Source organism: Lolium perenne, chromosome 5 (assembly GCF_019359855.2).
Source record: "Lolium perenne isolate Kyuss_39 chromosome 5, Kyuss_2.0, whole genome shotgun sequence".
Taxonomy (NCBI): domain Eukaryota; kingdom Viridiplantae; phylum Streptophyta; class Magnoliopsida; order Poales; family Poaceae; genus Lolium; species Lolium perenne.
In genome coordinates this window covers 194,239,923-194,253,354 of record NC_067248.2, presented here as the reverse complement: position 1 = coordinate 194,253,354, position 13,432 = coordinate 194,239,923, and the positions used below count along the sequence as shown (strand labels likewise).

General features: G+C 42.5%; 1 protein-coding gene across 20 annotated transcripts; it reads right to left on the bottom strand.

Annotated features, from left to right (window-relative positions):
- Positions 1–3,521: 3,521 nt before the first annotated feature.
- LOC127301610 (transcription factor SRM1-like) lies at positions 3,522–11,886 on the bottom strand. 20 transcript variants are annotated; one of them, XR_011745365.1, is made up of 13 exons: positions 10,754–10,865; positions 10,021–10,669; positions 9,101–9,175; positions 8,952–9,011; positions 8,226–8,327; positions 7,953–8,136; positions 7,444–7,571; positions 6,789–6,887; positions 6,508–6,608; positions 4,297–4,480; positions 3,896–3,966; positions 3,760–3,792; positions 3,522–3,680 (listed from the first exon to the last, which is right to left on the bottom strand). XR_011745365.1 is itself a non-coding variant. In XM_071820235.1 (13 exons), exons 1-2 carry the CDS (start codon positions 11,331–11,333, stop codon positions 10,039–10,041), a joined length of 894 nt encoding a protein of 297 aa, XP_071676336.1. In that variant the 5' UTR covers positions 11,334–11,886; the 3' UTR covers positions 3,522–3,680; positions 3,760–3,792; positions 3,896–3,966; positions 4,297–4,480; positions 6,508–6,608; positions 6,789–6,887; positions 7,444–7,571; positions 7,878–8,136; positions 8,226–8,327; positions 8,952–9,011; positions 9,101–9,175; positions 10,021–10,038. The 20 variants fall into 20 exon arrangements, 19 of the variants coding, with proteins under 19 accessions (XP_071676336.1, XP_071676341.1, XP_071676344.1 ...); XM_071820235.1 differs by lacking the exon at positions 10,754–10,865 and adding an exon at positions 11,071–11,886 and having other exon boundaries at positions 7,878–8,136; XM_071820240.1 differs by lacking the exon at positions 10,754–10,865 and adding an exon at positions 11,071–11,886 and having other exon boundaries at positions 7,463–7,571; positions 7,878–8,136.
- Positions 11,887–13,432: the final 1,546 nt, after the last annotated feature.

The window sequence follows — 13,432 nt, the reverse complement described above, 5'->3', positions numbered from 1 at the left end:
TCACCAAACAATGCAACCTGCCACTCTCTTTGGGCAAGTACTACCGCTCAAATGTACTATGTGATGTGGTTGATATGGATGCCAGCCATGTTCTTCTTGGGAGACCTTGGCAGTTTGATGTGGATACCACACATAGGGGGAAAGAAAATTCGTACTCGTTCACTTGGAACAAGAGAAAGATCATCATTCTACCCAACCAATCAGATCGTAATAGCTCCAAAGAGGAGGGGAAGAGTATGTTAACTATTTCTCACACCTCTAATGAGTTTATGGGAGACTTGAAAGAGGCAAATATGTGTGCTGCACTTGTTGTGAAAGGAGAAGTGCAACCGGAGGTTGAGATTCCAGCAAAGGTACATGACCTACTAGATGAATTTCAGAGCATACTTGGAGAGCCACAAGGCCTACCGCCAATGAGAGGAATTCAACATCGAATTGACTTCATTCCGGGAGCAAGTCTTCCTAATCTGCCACACTACCGAATGAGCCCAAAAGATCATGATATACTCAGGGAAAAGGTGGAGGAGTTGCTGCATAAAGGGCACATTCGAGAGAGTATTAGTCCATGCGCCGTACCAGCTTTGATCACACCAAAGAAAGATGGATCTATGCGCATGTGTACAGATAGTAGAGCTATCAACAAGATCACCATAAGGTACAGATTTCCTATTCCCCGTTTGGATGATATGCTAGATCAACTTAGTGGTGCAAGAGTATTCACAAAGCTCGATTTAAAGAGCGGATATCATCAAATTCGCATTAGACCCGGGGACGAATGGAAAACAGCTTTTAAGACAAAGGAAGGGTTGTTTGAGTGGATGGTGATGCCATTTGGACTCTCTAATGCACCAAGTACCTTCATGCACTTGATGAACCAGGTACTTCGACCCTTCTTATCCCACTTTGTTGTGGTTTATTTTGATGACATCTTGATATATAGCAAGGATGAAGATGAACACTTGCATCACATCCGTAAGGTACTATGCGTACTAAAGGAGAACGAACTCTATGTCAACCTGAAGAAGTGTGTTTTCCTTCAAACAAAACTTATTTTCTTGGGCTTTGTCATAACACGTGAGGGCATTCACGTTGATGACTCTAAAGTTAAAGCAATCAAAGAATGGCCAACTCCAAAGACTATTTCTGAGGTGAGAAGTTTTCATGGTCTTGCAACTTTCTATAGGCGGTTTGTGAAAAATTTCAGTACCATCATGGCACCAATTACTGAATGCCTAAAGAAAGGAAAGTTCCAATGGAACGAATCTGCTGAAACTAGTTTCAAGGAGATAAAGGAAAAACTCTCACAAGCTCCCGTCTTAGTACTACCCGATTTCACTAAAACTTTTGAGCTAGAGTGCGATGCAAGCGGAGTAGGCATTGGGGCTGTTCTATCTCAAGAACGAAAACCCATTGCATTCTTTAGTGAGAAGCTAAGCGAAGCAAGACAAAAGTGGAGTACCTATCAGCAAGAATTATATCTTTGTTTTAGGGCTTTAAAGACCTGGGAAGTCTATTTGCTGCCTAAGGAGTTCATTGTTTACAGTGATCATCAATCCTTGAAGCATTTTAGAAATCAAAAGCATGTGGATCGCATGCTAGCAAGATGGGCAGCATATTTAGAGAGGTTTAACTACCTTATTGTGCATAAATCTGGAACAACCAACAGAGTCGCCGATGCTTTGAGTCGTCGTGCATGCCTCTTGACTTCTTTTGAGGCTGAACTTCCGGGCATGGATCAAATAAAAGAGTTGTATGAAGAGGACGAAGACTTTGGCCATGTTTGGGTAAAGCACCTAAGAGACCAACCATTAGGCGACGGCTATTTAGTGCAAGATGGTTATCTCTTCAAGGGTGATCGGTTATGCATCCCAAGAAGTTCTCTACGTGACAAGTTGATTAGAGAGCTCCATTCAAGTGATCTTAGTGGCCATGTGGGACGTGACAAGACTATCGCTAATCTAGAGGCTCGTTACTATTGGCCACAATTGAAGAGAGATGCTGGAAAGTTTGTTCAGCGATGCCCCATATGTCAAACATGCAAAGGCCAGGTCCAAAACTCAGGGTTATATATGCCTTTGCCTATCCCTGAGGCTCCATGGGAGGATATCTCTATGGACTTCGTATTGGGTTTGCCAAGAACAAGGCGCGGGAATGATGCTGTGTTTGTGGTGGTGGACAGATTCTCCAAAATGGCTCATTTCATCCCATGCCGCAAAACAACAGATGCTCGTCATGTTGCAAATTTATTCTTCCGAGAAGTGGTCAGACTTCATGGGGTTCCACGGTCCATTGTTTCAGACCGTGATAGCAAGTTCCTTGCTGCATTTTGGATGACTTTGTGGAAGCAATTCAACACCGAGTTAAAATTTTCTACTACAGCTCATCCACAAACAGATGGCCAAACAGAAGTGGTGAACAAGTCTTTGGGTAATCTGATCCGTTGCATTTGTGGTGATAAAAAGGGACAATGGGATTTAGCCTTATCTCTTGCTGAATTCTCCTACAACAACTCCAACCATAGATCAACAGGAAGGAGTCCATTCTCTATTGTCTACACTAAAGTTCCGACACATGTGGTGGATCTGTTGAAGCTACCATCAAAAGGAAGCTCAAAAGCAGCCTTGTCCTTTGCTGAGAACTACACAAAACTATTTGAAGAAATTCGCGGTATCTTGGAGGCACACAATCTGAAGTATAAACAGTTGGCTGATTGCAAACGGAGGCTGAAATCATTCCAAGTTGGTGATAAAGTGATGGTATACCTCCGAAAAGAAAGACTTCCTCTAGGCGTTAAAGGAAAGCTTAGGCAACGGAAATATGGACCCTTCTCTATTCTAAGGAAGATAAATGATAACACATATGTGATAGATCTTCCCCCGGAGATGGGCATATCTCACACATTCAATGTGGCAGACTTGGCCCTTTATCATCCAGAACAAGCACTTTATGAAGATAACTCGAGGTCGAGTTCTAAACAACCAGGGGAGGATGATGAGGGACAGTAAAGAAAATAAATTAAAATAAAACAGAAGTAAGATCCAGTACTAGCTTCTACACACTTCTACTATATTCTAGGAAATAGAATCCTTTAGTCACATATGTTGTAGTAGTTTCTAGCATGTTCTAGCTATATGTTGTAACTAGAATATTTGTATCTCTTTTCCTAGCTTATGTAGTGTCCTCTAGAACACTCTAGTTATGAGTAGAGCTAAGGAGAGAAGGCTCATGCAGCCTATAAATAGAGGTCCAGCCTCTACATATGTAACCAGACTATGTACCATCTACCTATCAATAAAGAGAACTTTCTGTTCTTGTTTTTTTTAAGATCTTGGATTAGATCTTGTGTTGAGAGTTTGGATTGAACTCTTGACAGCCCCCGCCCCTAGAGCGATATCTAGCTTACGCCCCTAGAGCGATATCTAGCGCAGCACGTTGAAGCGGTTCCTTCAACATTTGTGCTGTCCACATTGTAGCAACACGGTGGAGCTGTTCCTCCACAACCTTGTGCTGCTTCACTCACCTCAGAACGACGCATCTCTACAGAGGCGGCAATACCAAATAGGCTAGTAAGATTGGATTAAAAAGAAGGATCCATGGTGCCTCGCCGAACGGTGGCGGGAGTGATGGACCACGCCACCACGACATCTTCCACTGATAAATCCAGCGATGCCTGACATCTCCTAGAAATGCACAACTCTTAAACTGTATAACTGATGGTGCTACCATAGGAAGACAGTAGTTTAGGTATTTTCTTCTTACTCTTTAAGTATCATCATTCTGTACTTTCTACAGCTGAAAGGATTTTAAACAGAACCTTAGTGAGCAAAGGGATACATAGAAGCATCAGCCAGGCAGGTATCGATAGGCTGCATGCACACATAGAAAGAGAGGTTACCTCTTATTTATTCCAGATGTATCAGATGATGCCGGTAGCTCCTACGGATCATCAACCACAGTTGGAAGAACCTAACATGACATCCAGGCAGACGATAAGTATACGAAGCGCAAGTAAACCAAAAGACCATGTCTACTGGATAAGTAACTATCTCTAAAGCCACGACCTGAACAAAATCATGGAACAAAGCTCTCTGCACAAATGAATTCTAAAAGATACTTGTTGATGTTAAATATTTTCTCCGAAGATCCCCAAATTTCAAGCTAAATAAATATATTTGTGAACTTCTTTTCAAATTAGCAAAGATACTTAAATTCGATGTGAATTTTCAACCTTAATGAAGATAGTACATGGTGCACAACTGGCTGAAATAAAAGCAGACCACCTATGGTGAGGCCTACCATGGATGAAGGTACATCTAGCAAAGCCGCATATATCACGAATAGGTGCAAAGGTTGATGATGGATACCAAACAATTTCTGAGCTCTCGCACGCCGTTGGTGTGGCCTGCCCCTGAACCTGCAAGATTTGTGGGAATCCACTTTGATCTGGAGTGTGGTGATATTTCAATAAACAGCCTAATACCTGCAGAAAGATCAAGATTATGGTTGGGATAACCTGGCAATAAATAATGGGTGAAACTAACATGTACAACAGAAATTTAATGTACAGTAATAAACATGTTTTTCAGACCAAGATATAGCTGCCTGGGAAATTCTTAGATATGCTAAATAATGCCATATTCGTTCTATATCTTTGCTGCATGCTGCACTTGTCAATAGACCCTATTCTCGCTTACATTTCGTAAGCATTGGCACGAGAAAAAGAACATGAAGCATTTAAATTTAAATTTATAAAAGATGAGCATTTCTTCAGCTAACAAACCATATGTTTATTTGTCCGGCTACTTACACAACCAAACTTCTAATCTTGTATATTTAAGTGGACGTTGATATATTATGTGATCTATGTGTTTGAGATACATGACAGCATGAGAGAAATAAAGAGAATCCATAATTATACAGTATGTTCAAAAAAACAAAATACGGATACACTGTGGATCTCATCTCCACCATGGCTATAACCACAATTGGTTACCCATAGCAAGAATAAGACAACTTTTAGCTTTTCTGCTTGTAATAACCAAAAATGAAAAGTACTACCAGCATCAGTCAGGAACTGATAAGACGTGATGGCAATAGTGCAACATACTCCCTCCATTCCTTGATATAAGCCATATAGTATTGATATAACCAATTATAAAATAATATATGGATTTTACTACACCTAAACTCATTCCAGCTATCTTTAATCAACATATATGAATGCCCATCAAATAAACATGAATGGAATAGAATATGTTTGAAAGTTCCTCCAAAAAATTGAGCACCCTCGTGTACATAGAGTTGGTAAATACCTCGAAGAAAAGCGAAATAAATAGTTCTAACAATGAGAAAAGTACTTATGATCTGAACACTGGTTTTGGGACCCAATATGAATAGCAGACGTGTGGCATGCATCATATGAAAAGAACCACCAACATTGTACAGAGCTCAACTTCACAACAAAGAGCAGCTTTGACCATAATAATACATTGCAAAAGAACTTTCATAGATCCCTCCATACAAATATGGGGATCCTGCCAAAAATATTTCTGAATTAAGCTACAAGTTCAGTTCCTTCATGGCTCTTGCTATCCCCAGCGATCTCACAATCATCCCGAGTGTGCATTCTCTGCTATAACTCGTGACATGCGCATCAAGTTTAATATGCCATTAAATTAAACAAAAATGACATGTTCAATCCTCTCCCGTTCCTATGCTTTTTCTTAGATAAAAGTTGAAGTGATTATGGGTAGTACTCACTGTTTTCGAAGTTACAAATAAATAGCATCTCACCTATTGCGCATAAATGGGTATGCTATTACACAACAGAAATAGGAACAACCAGGTGAAGACAAAAAACTATTTCATGATAAACAATCAAGGGGGAAACAAATCAAGTTCTTTGCTGCTACATATTGCACCATTTTTATGGAACAACATTTTTGAATATTACTATTCAGATCAAGCACCATATTGCAATGCAGCACTCATAATTCTTTGTTTGAACACTGCAACCAATTTTTAGTAACAAAAAACAATAATTGTCAATACGTGAGCATCTATAGGCAAGAAACCAAGTTTAAAAAATATATATTTCACCTCTTATTTATCTGTTGTTCAGGTCTTACCAAAGATATGTTAATATATAGATCATCAAATTAACTGAAAATGTGAAATTCGGAAATCAATGAGGCATATGCAAATACATGCTGTTTCATGTTGGCATGTGAACTACTCAAACGTACTAAACTTGTAAAAAAGGGAACAACCGGGTATTATTTTCAGGCCACATCGCACGCCAGAAGGCTGAGTAGCGAGTATTTCATTCATTGGAATGGGACACTGTTTATAGATCTTCAAGGAATGGTTTAGTTACAAGTCTTCTCCTGATTAATCGTTGTTGCACGCAATGGCTTGAAGCCATCCATATCCATCGGTACATATTAATGCTGCAACAGATTTCTGTTCATATGCAGACAGGTCAAGATGCAGAGGAAGACGTCTAACCTGAATAGCACAGGACGTGCAGGAGGAGGCCGGCGTGGGTGTCGCGCGGGGACGTACAAGAGGCGGTCGGCCCGGACGGAGGTTTGACATTTGTCAGACAACTTTTGCATAACACACACAGAACAGAAAACAAATAAGAGAACTCGAATTACTAATGTACTGGACAGAAACATGCTTATACTGGTTGCCCATATGGTATCCAACAAATATCATACCGATGGTCTGCAAGTTGAGAAAACAACAACCATTCTGCAGAAATGATCAAGTAGAGATGATCGTACCTAAAAGAACTGAAAAGATAAGAAGAATATGTGGTTAAAGGTGCCACGATAAGCCAATGCCCCAGATTTCGTATATCAACATAACTCGTTCTCTGCAACCTGCATAAAGATTCAACTCAGGTTTCTATAATAGATATACAGGGAAGCACAGGTTATAGTATTTGAAATGACATTACATAATGTACATCAAATGGTATAAGAAATGACAGAATAGGTTGGTCACTGCACTTTTTGAGTGAATATATCCAGCCAGTGATGCCATGATCCTTATGGGCCAGGCGGCAAAACGTGATAGATTAAATCATGTATTGTGTTTTTTAAAGATAATTGGCTATTTGCAGTCCGGTTTTGGAAAATATGAGCTACACATGAGATTGACACCATAAAAATACTAATGTCAGCTGCTTAGGTAGGAAAGAAGTGCAAGAACAAATCAAAAGCAATTAATTATTACAGAACCTTCTAGCAAATTTTGATCTAGGAATAATTTAAATTTCCAAATAGGTGACAGTTTTTAATAGTGCCAACCATGAATTATTTGATTGGACAGAATTCCATCAAGACAAACCAGTAAAGAACACATGAAAAATTGGAAAATTGAGAGGCTTATATCACTCAGCATAGAATTCACAGGGGAAAAAGGAGAGCCACAGGCCTACTATAAAGAAGAGTACCGCAGCCTTCGAGATTGGACTAACATGTCATTTCTACGTCAATTGTCCGTCTTTGAATTAATATAAAGATACTCTGGTCTAGAACATGACCAAATATCACACCAGGGGCCTGAATTTAAAAACAAAGTTATCAGCTATAACATGAAGAAAGCCATTTGGACAAAATATTTACACACCTACTGCAAGTATGGAAAGAAGCACAAACATAATACTTTACCGAGACTAACAAAAAAATCCTACATCAGATGATACTTCAAACAGATTTTTCCTATATAAGGAGTCGGACTTCTGTAAGAAAATAAATAGCAGCACAAATAGTCTCATATCTATATAAGCCAAGCTATACAAACAGATTTGCATCTTGCTTTTCTTTCTAGAAACATGCCTGGGAAAGAATGCCAGTAAAAAAACCCACCTAGTTTAGTAATCAAATAGTTATTTCTTGCATCAGTAGAAGCATGATTTGCTACACCATATCCTGAGAACATACCATTTCCTTTTGTTGTTTTGCCTTCATGCCTCTACCAACTTGTACGGAGAAGCATGATTTGCTACACCAAAAATTAGCAATAACCAAAGATCAATTAGCCTGATAACCAAAAATAGTGCTCATTCCTTGAGACATCATCTCTGCAATTTCGGATCCTCATCTTCCATCACGCCATGGGTTTCTCCTAAAATGCACCCACATAAATTAGTTAATCCTATGGTAGTTTCTGTATGACAGACTGCACGAGATCAACCAAATAGACACGGAGCTAACCTCCCTGCTAGGTCGAGCATAGTCAACCAGGCTTCAACTGAAGTTCATATCCATTATCAGACATTCAGACCACCAAAGCGACTCTGGTTGCTCATCAATTTTCTGAGAAAAAGGCAACCATAATCAAAAATAATTTACACTGCAGAAAGCGAAAATATGAAGATGGAACATTTGTTCTTATCAGTAGCAAGTTAGGAGCACGTCTTGGGAACAACCATGGGCTAGCATATAAAGAAACATAACTTCATATAACTAATCCTAGGTTTTGTAACCATAAATCGAAACCTCTACTGGTCCACTAAAAATTACAACCTAAATTGAATCTCACAAATCAAAACTAAAAACAGTACATGACGGAAGTAATAGAAACTGAACAACCATATGCATTGGAACATAGGTGTTGATAATTATATACAGTATCAATCGGTCACTGGCATCGATTAGAGCCTTAGCACCATCTACAATGCCCATTAATAAATCTGATACTTCCTTGTCAATTGATAAAGAAATACATAATACTTTAATCAATAGCTTCATCCTAAGCATGGTATTCCTCATTCAAAATTATTGTTTGCAGCTTATACTTAATTCCAGTCAACTAATTATGTTTTACTAAAAAGACAGACAAACATTAACAGAGATATCAGGCTGCTCATTCCATATAATTAACTGAAAAATTATGGAAAAGGGGAACTGGCGATACACCCATGGGTTGGGAAAACTCACCTGCACAAATATCTAGCCAACTTCAATGCAGCTTCAAGTTCAAAGCTTAGAGGTGAAACTCTAGATAACACATACAGGTGTAGTGTTAGTGCATTAAGTAAATCCACCAAGTTAAGAGCTCAATCTAAGTCTTTGCTCGAGTCTGTTACCGGGCAAGCCACCGTTGTGATCTTCTTTCCAGAGATTATGCAGCAAGATGGGATCTTGAGAGAGAATCAGAGAACCTGGGAAGGAGGAACCTGAATGATTTAAGCCTTCTAGTGATCATTTTCCTTCTTCTTTGCAATCAAAAAAAATGTTACTGATAAGCTTAATCATGCAACCAGATGCATCAAGCAGCATCGCGAAATATTAAGGACTTCATGAACATAAATGAACACACAGTTCAATCACTTGAGAAATTAACCAAACAAAATATGGCTCATTAAAATAACCTTTATCTTGTGTGTATATCATGGAGACACTACAAATCCTAGCACAAACAGGATATAACCGGTTAGGAAGAGATGCACACCTAAAAGGGAACACAAGATGTATAAAACATCCATGCCCACCTTAATTGCAAAACTACGAACAGCTAGCTAGATGGAATATAGATCTTACATACATTACTTTTATGTAGGATTTTAGTCAAACACGTTGTACGCAAAGGAAAAAACTGGATCTTGCACACGCTATATTTCTTTACTATATTTAGTATAATTGTTATATGACACATGTTTTTTTTTATGGGGAAACTACGTCCTCGAGCCCGAGGTCTGAATTTTTTCATAATAGTACTCCTACTGACTTCGGCTTTAGTAATGAATAAATTTGCTTTGTCGAAATTCCTATAATGAGTAGCATTCGCTGATGCCGAATAAACCAACTTTAAGATGGGATAAGATGCTCAACTAATACTACTAACTAATACTAATATATAGATAATCAAAATTGAAAAGAACTGTCTTTTCTGTATACTTTCCCCGTTCTATTGCTACCGCGGGTCTTATGCAATCGATCGGATCATATACTATATGAAATGTTTTGGGAGCAAAATCAAACAGGAAGAGTCTGCCTCCACTCGTACCTCTGCCCCGATGGAAACTCATATGCAAGTCATCGTTGTACCATTCTTTTTTTTTTTGAAGTCCTTGCACAACCACAGAGAGAGAGAAACTGTGCTATGGCAGCTGCCGTTTCTTATTCTCTGCCTCCTCCGTCGCCTTGCAGCTCGCCGGCCGACCCTGTCCTTGCCGCTACACGCCCACCACAGCCCCACTGCCTTCTTCCCCGGTCCATCTCCCTCGCGGATCCACCGCGCGCTCGAGGACCTGTGGAGGTCGCCCGCGCTTCCCTCCCATGCTGTCCCTGCGGGGGACGGTCGCGCCGCCCTTGCCCCCGGAAGCGGCCCCTGCCGGAGATCGGCCGCGCCGGCGGTTCCAGAGAGGGATGTGTGGAGGGAGAGAAGCTGGCTGCGGGGATGGAGCCGGCGGCCGCCGCACGCGCAAGGAGAAGGAGGGGTGGAGACGGGGACAGCCAGAGGAGTGGTTATTGGGGAGAGAGGACTAACGCGGGGATTGGAGGAGAGGCGCTGCCGTCGTCGCCAGGCACCCCTTCGCCGCCGCCATCTCCAGACGCGCGCTCGCCACCGCAGTCGCCGCCATCGCCCAGGCGCGGCGCTCGCCGCCGCTGTCTTCAGGCACGCGCTCGGCTCCGTCGCCGAGGCGCATGGGCATCTAAAGAGCAAATTTCCAATCAATCGAAGAATTACGACCAGTACACGAGTTGATCAGCAGAATCCCCAATCAGGCAATCCTGACCTTTTAGCTCCTGGGTCAGCCATACCCTAAGCGCAACTATGTTTGCTCCTCTGTCAGAGCAAGAAAATCTCGTACAGAACATAGCCTAATCTCCCAATACACGAAGGGGCACACAAAGGAAGAGCACCACTGAGACTCCGAGCGCCGGTGCAATCACACCACGAGAGCAGGTAAACTACGCAAGCATCGAATTTCCAATGCACGGATCAATTAACCAATCGGAATTTCCGACAGAGCAGGTCAATCAAGCATCTATGTACAGCATCAGCGTTCCCCGCAAAATTCGGTCAACGGAAAGGAAAAGGGCAGGAGCGAACCTGTGCTCGTCCTCGGTCCAGGCGATCCCCTTCCGGCGCTCCTGCTCGGCGGACTTGGACGAGCCCTTGTCGACGCCCGAGCCCTTCTTCCCGCCCCCGCCCCCGGAGCCCCCGCCGTCGTCGGGCCCGGCATCACCGGCGTAGACGAGCAGCGGCACGCGGCCGGCCTCGATGCCGTCGACGTCCTCAACGAGCAGCTCGTAGTGGCGCCGGACATCCTCGGGCGTCTTGCCCGGGACGGCGGCGGCGATGGCGTCCCACATGGCGGCCTCGTCGTCCGGATCCGGCAGCGTGGCGCTGGTGTCGAGGACGAGAGGTGGTGCTGCTCCCAGCGCCAGCGACGCCGAGGCGGCGCTGCTCCAGCGACGACGACATCAACGGCGCGAGGCGCTGCTCCCAGCGACGGCGACATCAACGGCGCGAGGCGCTGCTCCCAGCGACGGCGACAAGGTGCTGCTCCTGCTCCTGCTCATGGCGGCGACGAAAGGGACGGTGGGGCAGGAGGCAGGGGCGATTGGAGAGGAGCAGCCCTCGGGAGGGGATTGGGGAGGACGAGCCACGGAGCCGCCCGCACTGACCATCGACTGAAAGGACAAAACTACCCCGCTATCTACCCGCGCGGAGAAGATATTTTCCGCGGCCGGCGCGACGCGAGCGCAACGCAAAGAAGAGCCCCAGCCACTGATGTGCGGGCCCGTTCGAACATGGGACCCATGCGCACACAGACGCGGGTATACCATGGCCATTGCATCGCTTTGTCTAGCACTAGGGACCAATGGTAAAAACCGCTCGAGGTCTGCAGCCAACCACTCCACGTCCAAGAAACAACGGTTGAGATTGAATTTTGGCCAGCCTCTGGAAAAATCGGACGGTGTACGTTCTCAAATCGCTGTGAGGCCCCCTATGGGGGGCATCGTTTATACCTTTAGATGCATTTTCCAAATGTTAAAAAATTCTGAAATAAAAATATCTGGGTACGTACATATAAAAATATCTGTGAAACCACTTTTTTATTTCAGAATCTAAAAAAGACAAAATACGTCACATATATACTGCTATATAGCCCTGCAAAATTTCACTTTTTTGCCGAGACAAAATAAAAGATTTTTTCGTCACGAAACTCATGTCCAGGGCACATATTTGAGATCATCTGGGAAATCATTTTGTGTTTCGATTTTTAAAACATATTTTGACATCACAAATGGAACTTTTCAAAAAATGGGTTCACATGCCCCCATGTTCCATATATGCAGTCTCGCGCATAACTTGATCAAGCTCAAAAGATTTGGATATTACTTTGCTGTCGAATTTGCACTTCCATATTAGGTTCTGTCATGGGCTTAATTGGGCCCCACTATGGGTTTGCTTACTAATGAGAGCAGTTGTTTGTTCATACCATATATTGGATCTATATTGCTTATTAATGAAAACTTGTATTGAGCCATGCATTCTTTTTGCAGGAAAAATATATGGAGCGTGTAATAGGTCGTGTACATGTTTTCACATATGTTGAAGGTTTAGGGATGCGGGCTTGTAATGGAGGTGCAAACCTCATGCGATGTTGACCGAGCTCAACAGCAGCCCCTTGTGTGTATCGCCTGAGAGCATGGCGTCTAAGTTAAAACCGATCAAGACGCGAGCGGGGCCCCAAGTGCAGTTGAAAGAGAATAACGTTGATGCCTAGGGCTGGAGTTTAGGGATATTGGTGTACCCCACAGTGTATGTGTTTGTGTTTATCATTTTGGGATATAAATATATGGAGGTTCTTGTGTTATATACTGTCGTGTAGATATGAGATGGTAGGTCGATTCCATTGATTTGTATCAGGTCCAATGTCAGCAGGTTCGTTTCTTGCTCCTTCGATTTATCTATTTCCCAGTAGGTAGATGAATCCGCCAACAGCATGGTGAGATATCCGGTTGCAGCGCAGACTAGGTGATCTTTTTGTTTCTTTCTTGTGGTCTGCAGCTAGCCGTAAAGTCCAGGAACATGCATGCTCGTTTTTCTTCTTTTGAGTGGAACATGCATGCCAACCATTTGAGGCGTTTCAAACATCGAGGATATGATTTTTCAATTTTCTAATGCTAAAATTAGGTTATTTCTCTTCAAACTAGCTTGATCTCCAAGAACAAGGATAATCTATTGTTTCGTAGGTCGGCATGCTTGAACTCACGAATAAAAAGCTGACTAGAAGACTACTCTGTTTGAGACATAGCACCATAATTTTCCTGGAGCAGAAATTAGGATAGAGATGTCTCACTTAGGACGACTCGTATCTCTATCGTGGTGGCTAGGTAGTATCGTGGTGGCTAGGTAGCAGTACACTTAGGATGACGCAATGACTGGTAATCCACAAATTAAG

Bases quoted from the DNA above. Each gene is read 5' to 3' on its own strand.
- LOC127301610 (XM_071820235.1), bottom strand. From the start codon at position 11,333: ATGTGGGACGCCATCGCCGCCGCCGTCCCGGGCAAGACGCCCGAGGAT. The intron at 10,670-11,070 runs GTTCGCTCCTGC...TTTGCTCTTTAG, and splicing joins TGGACCGAGGACGAGCACAG to ATGCCCATGCGCCTCGGCGA.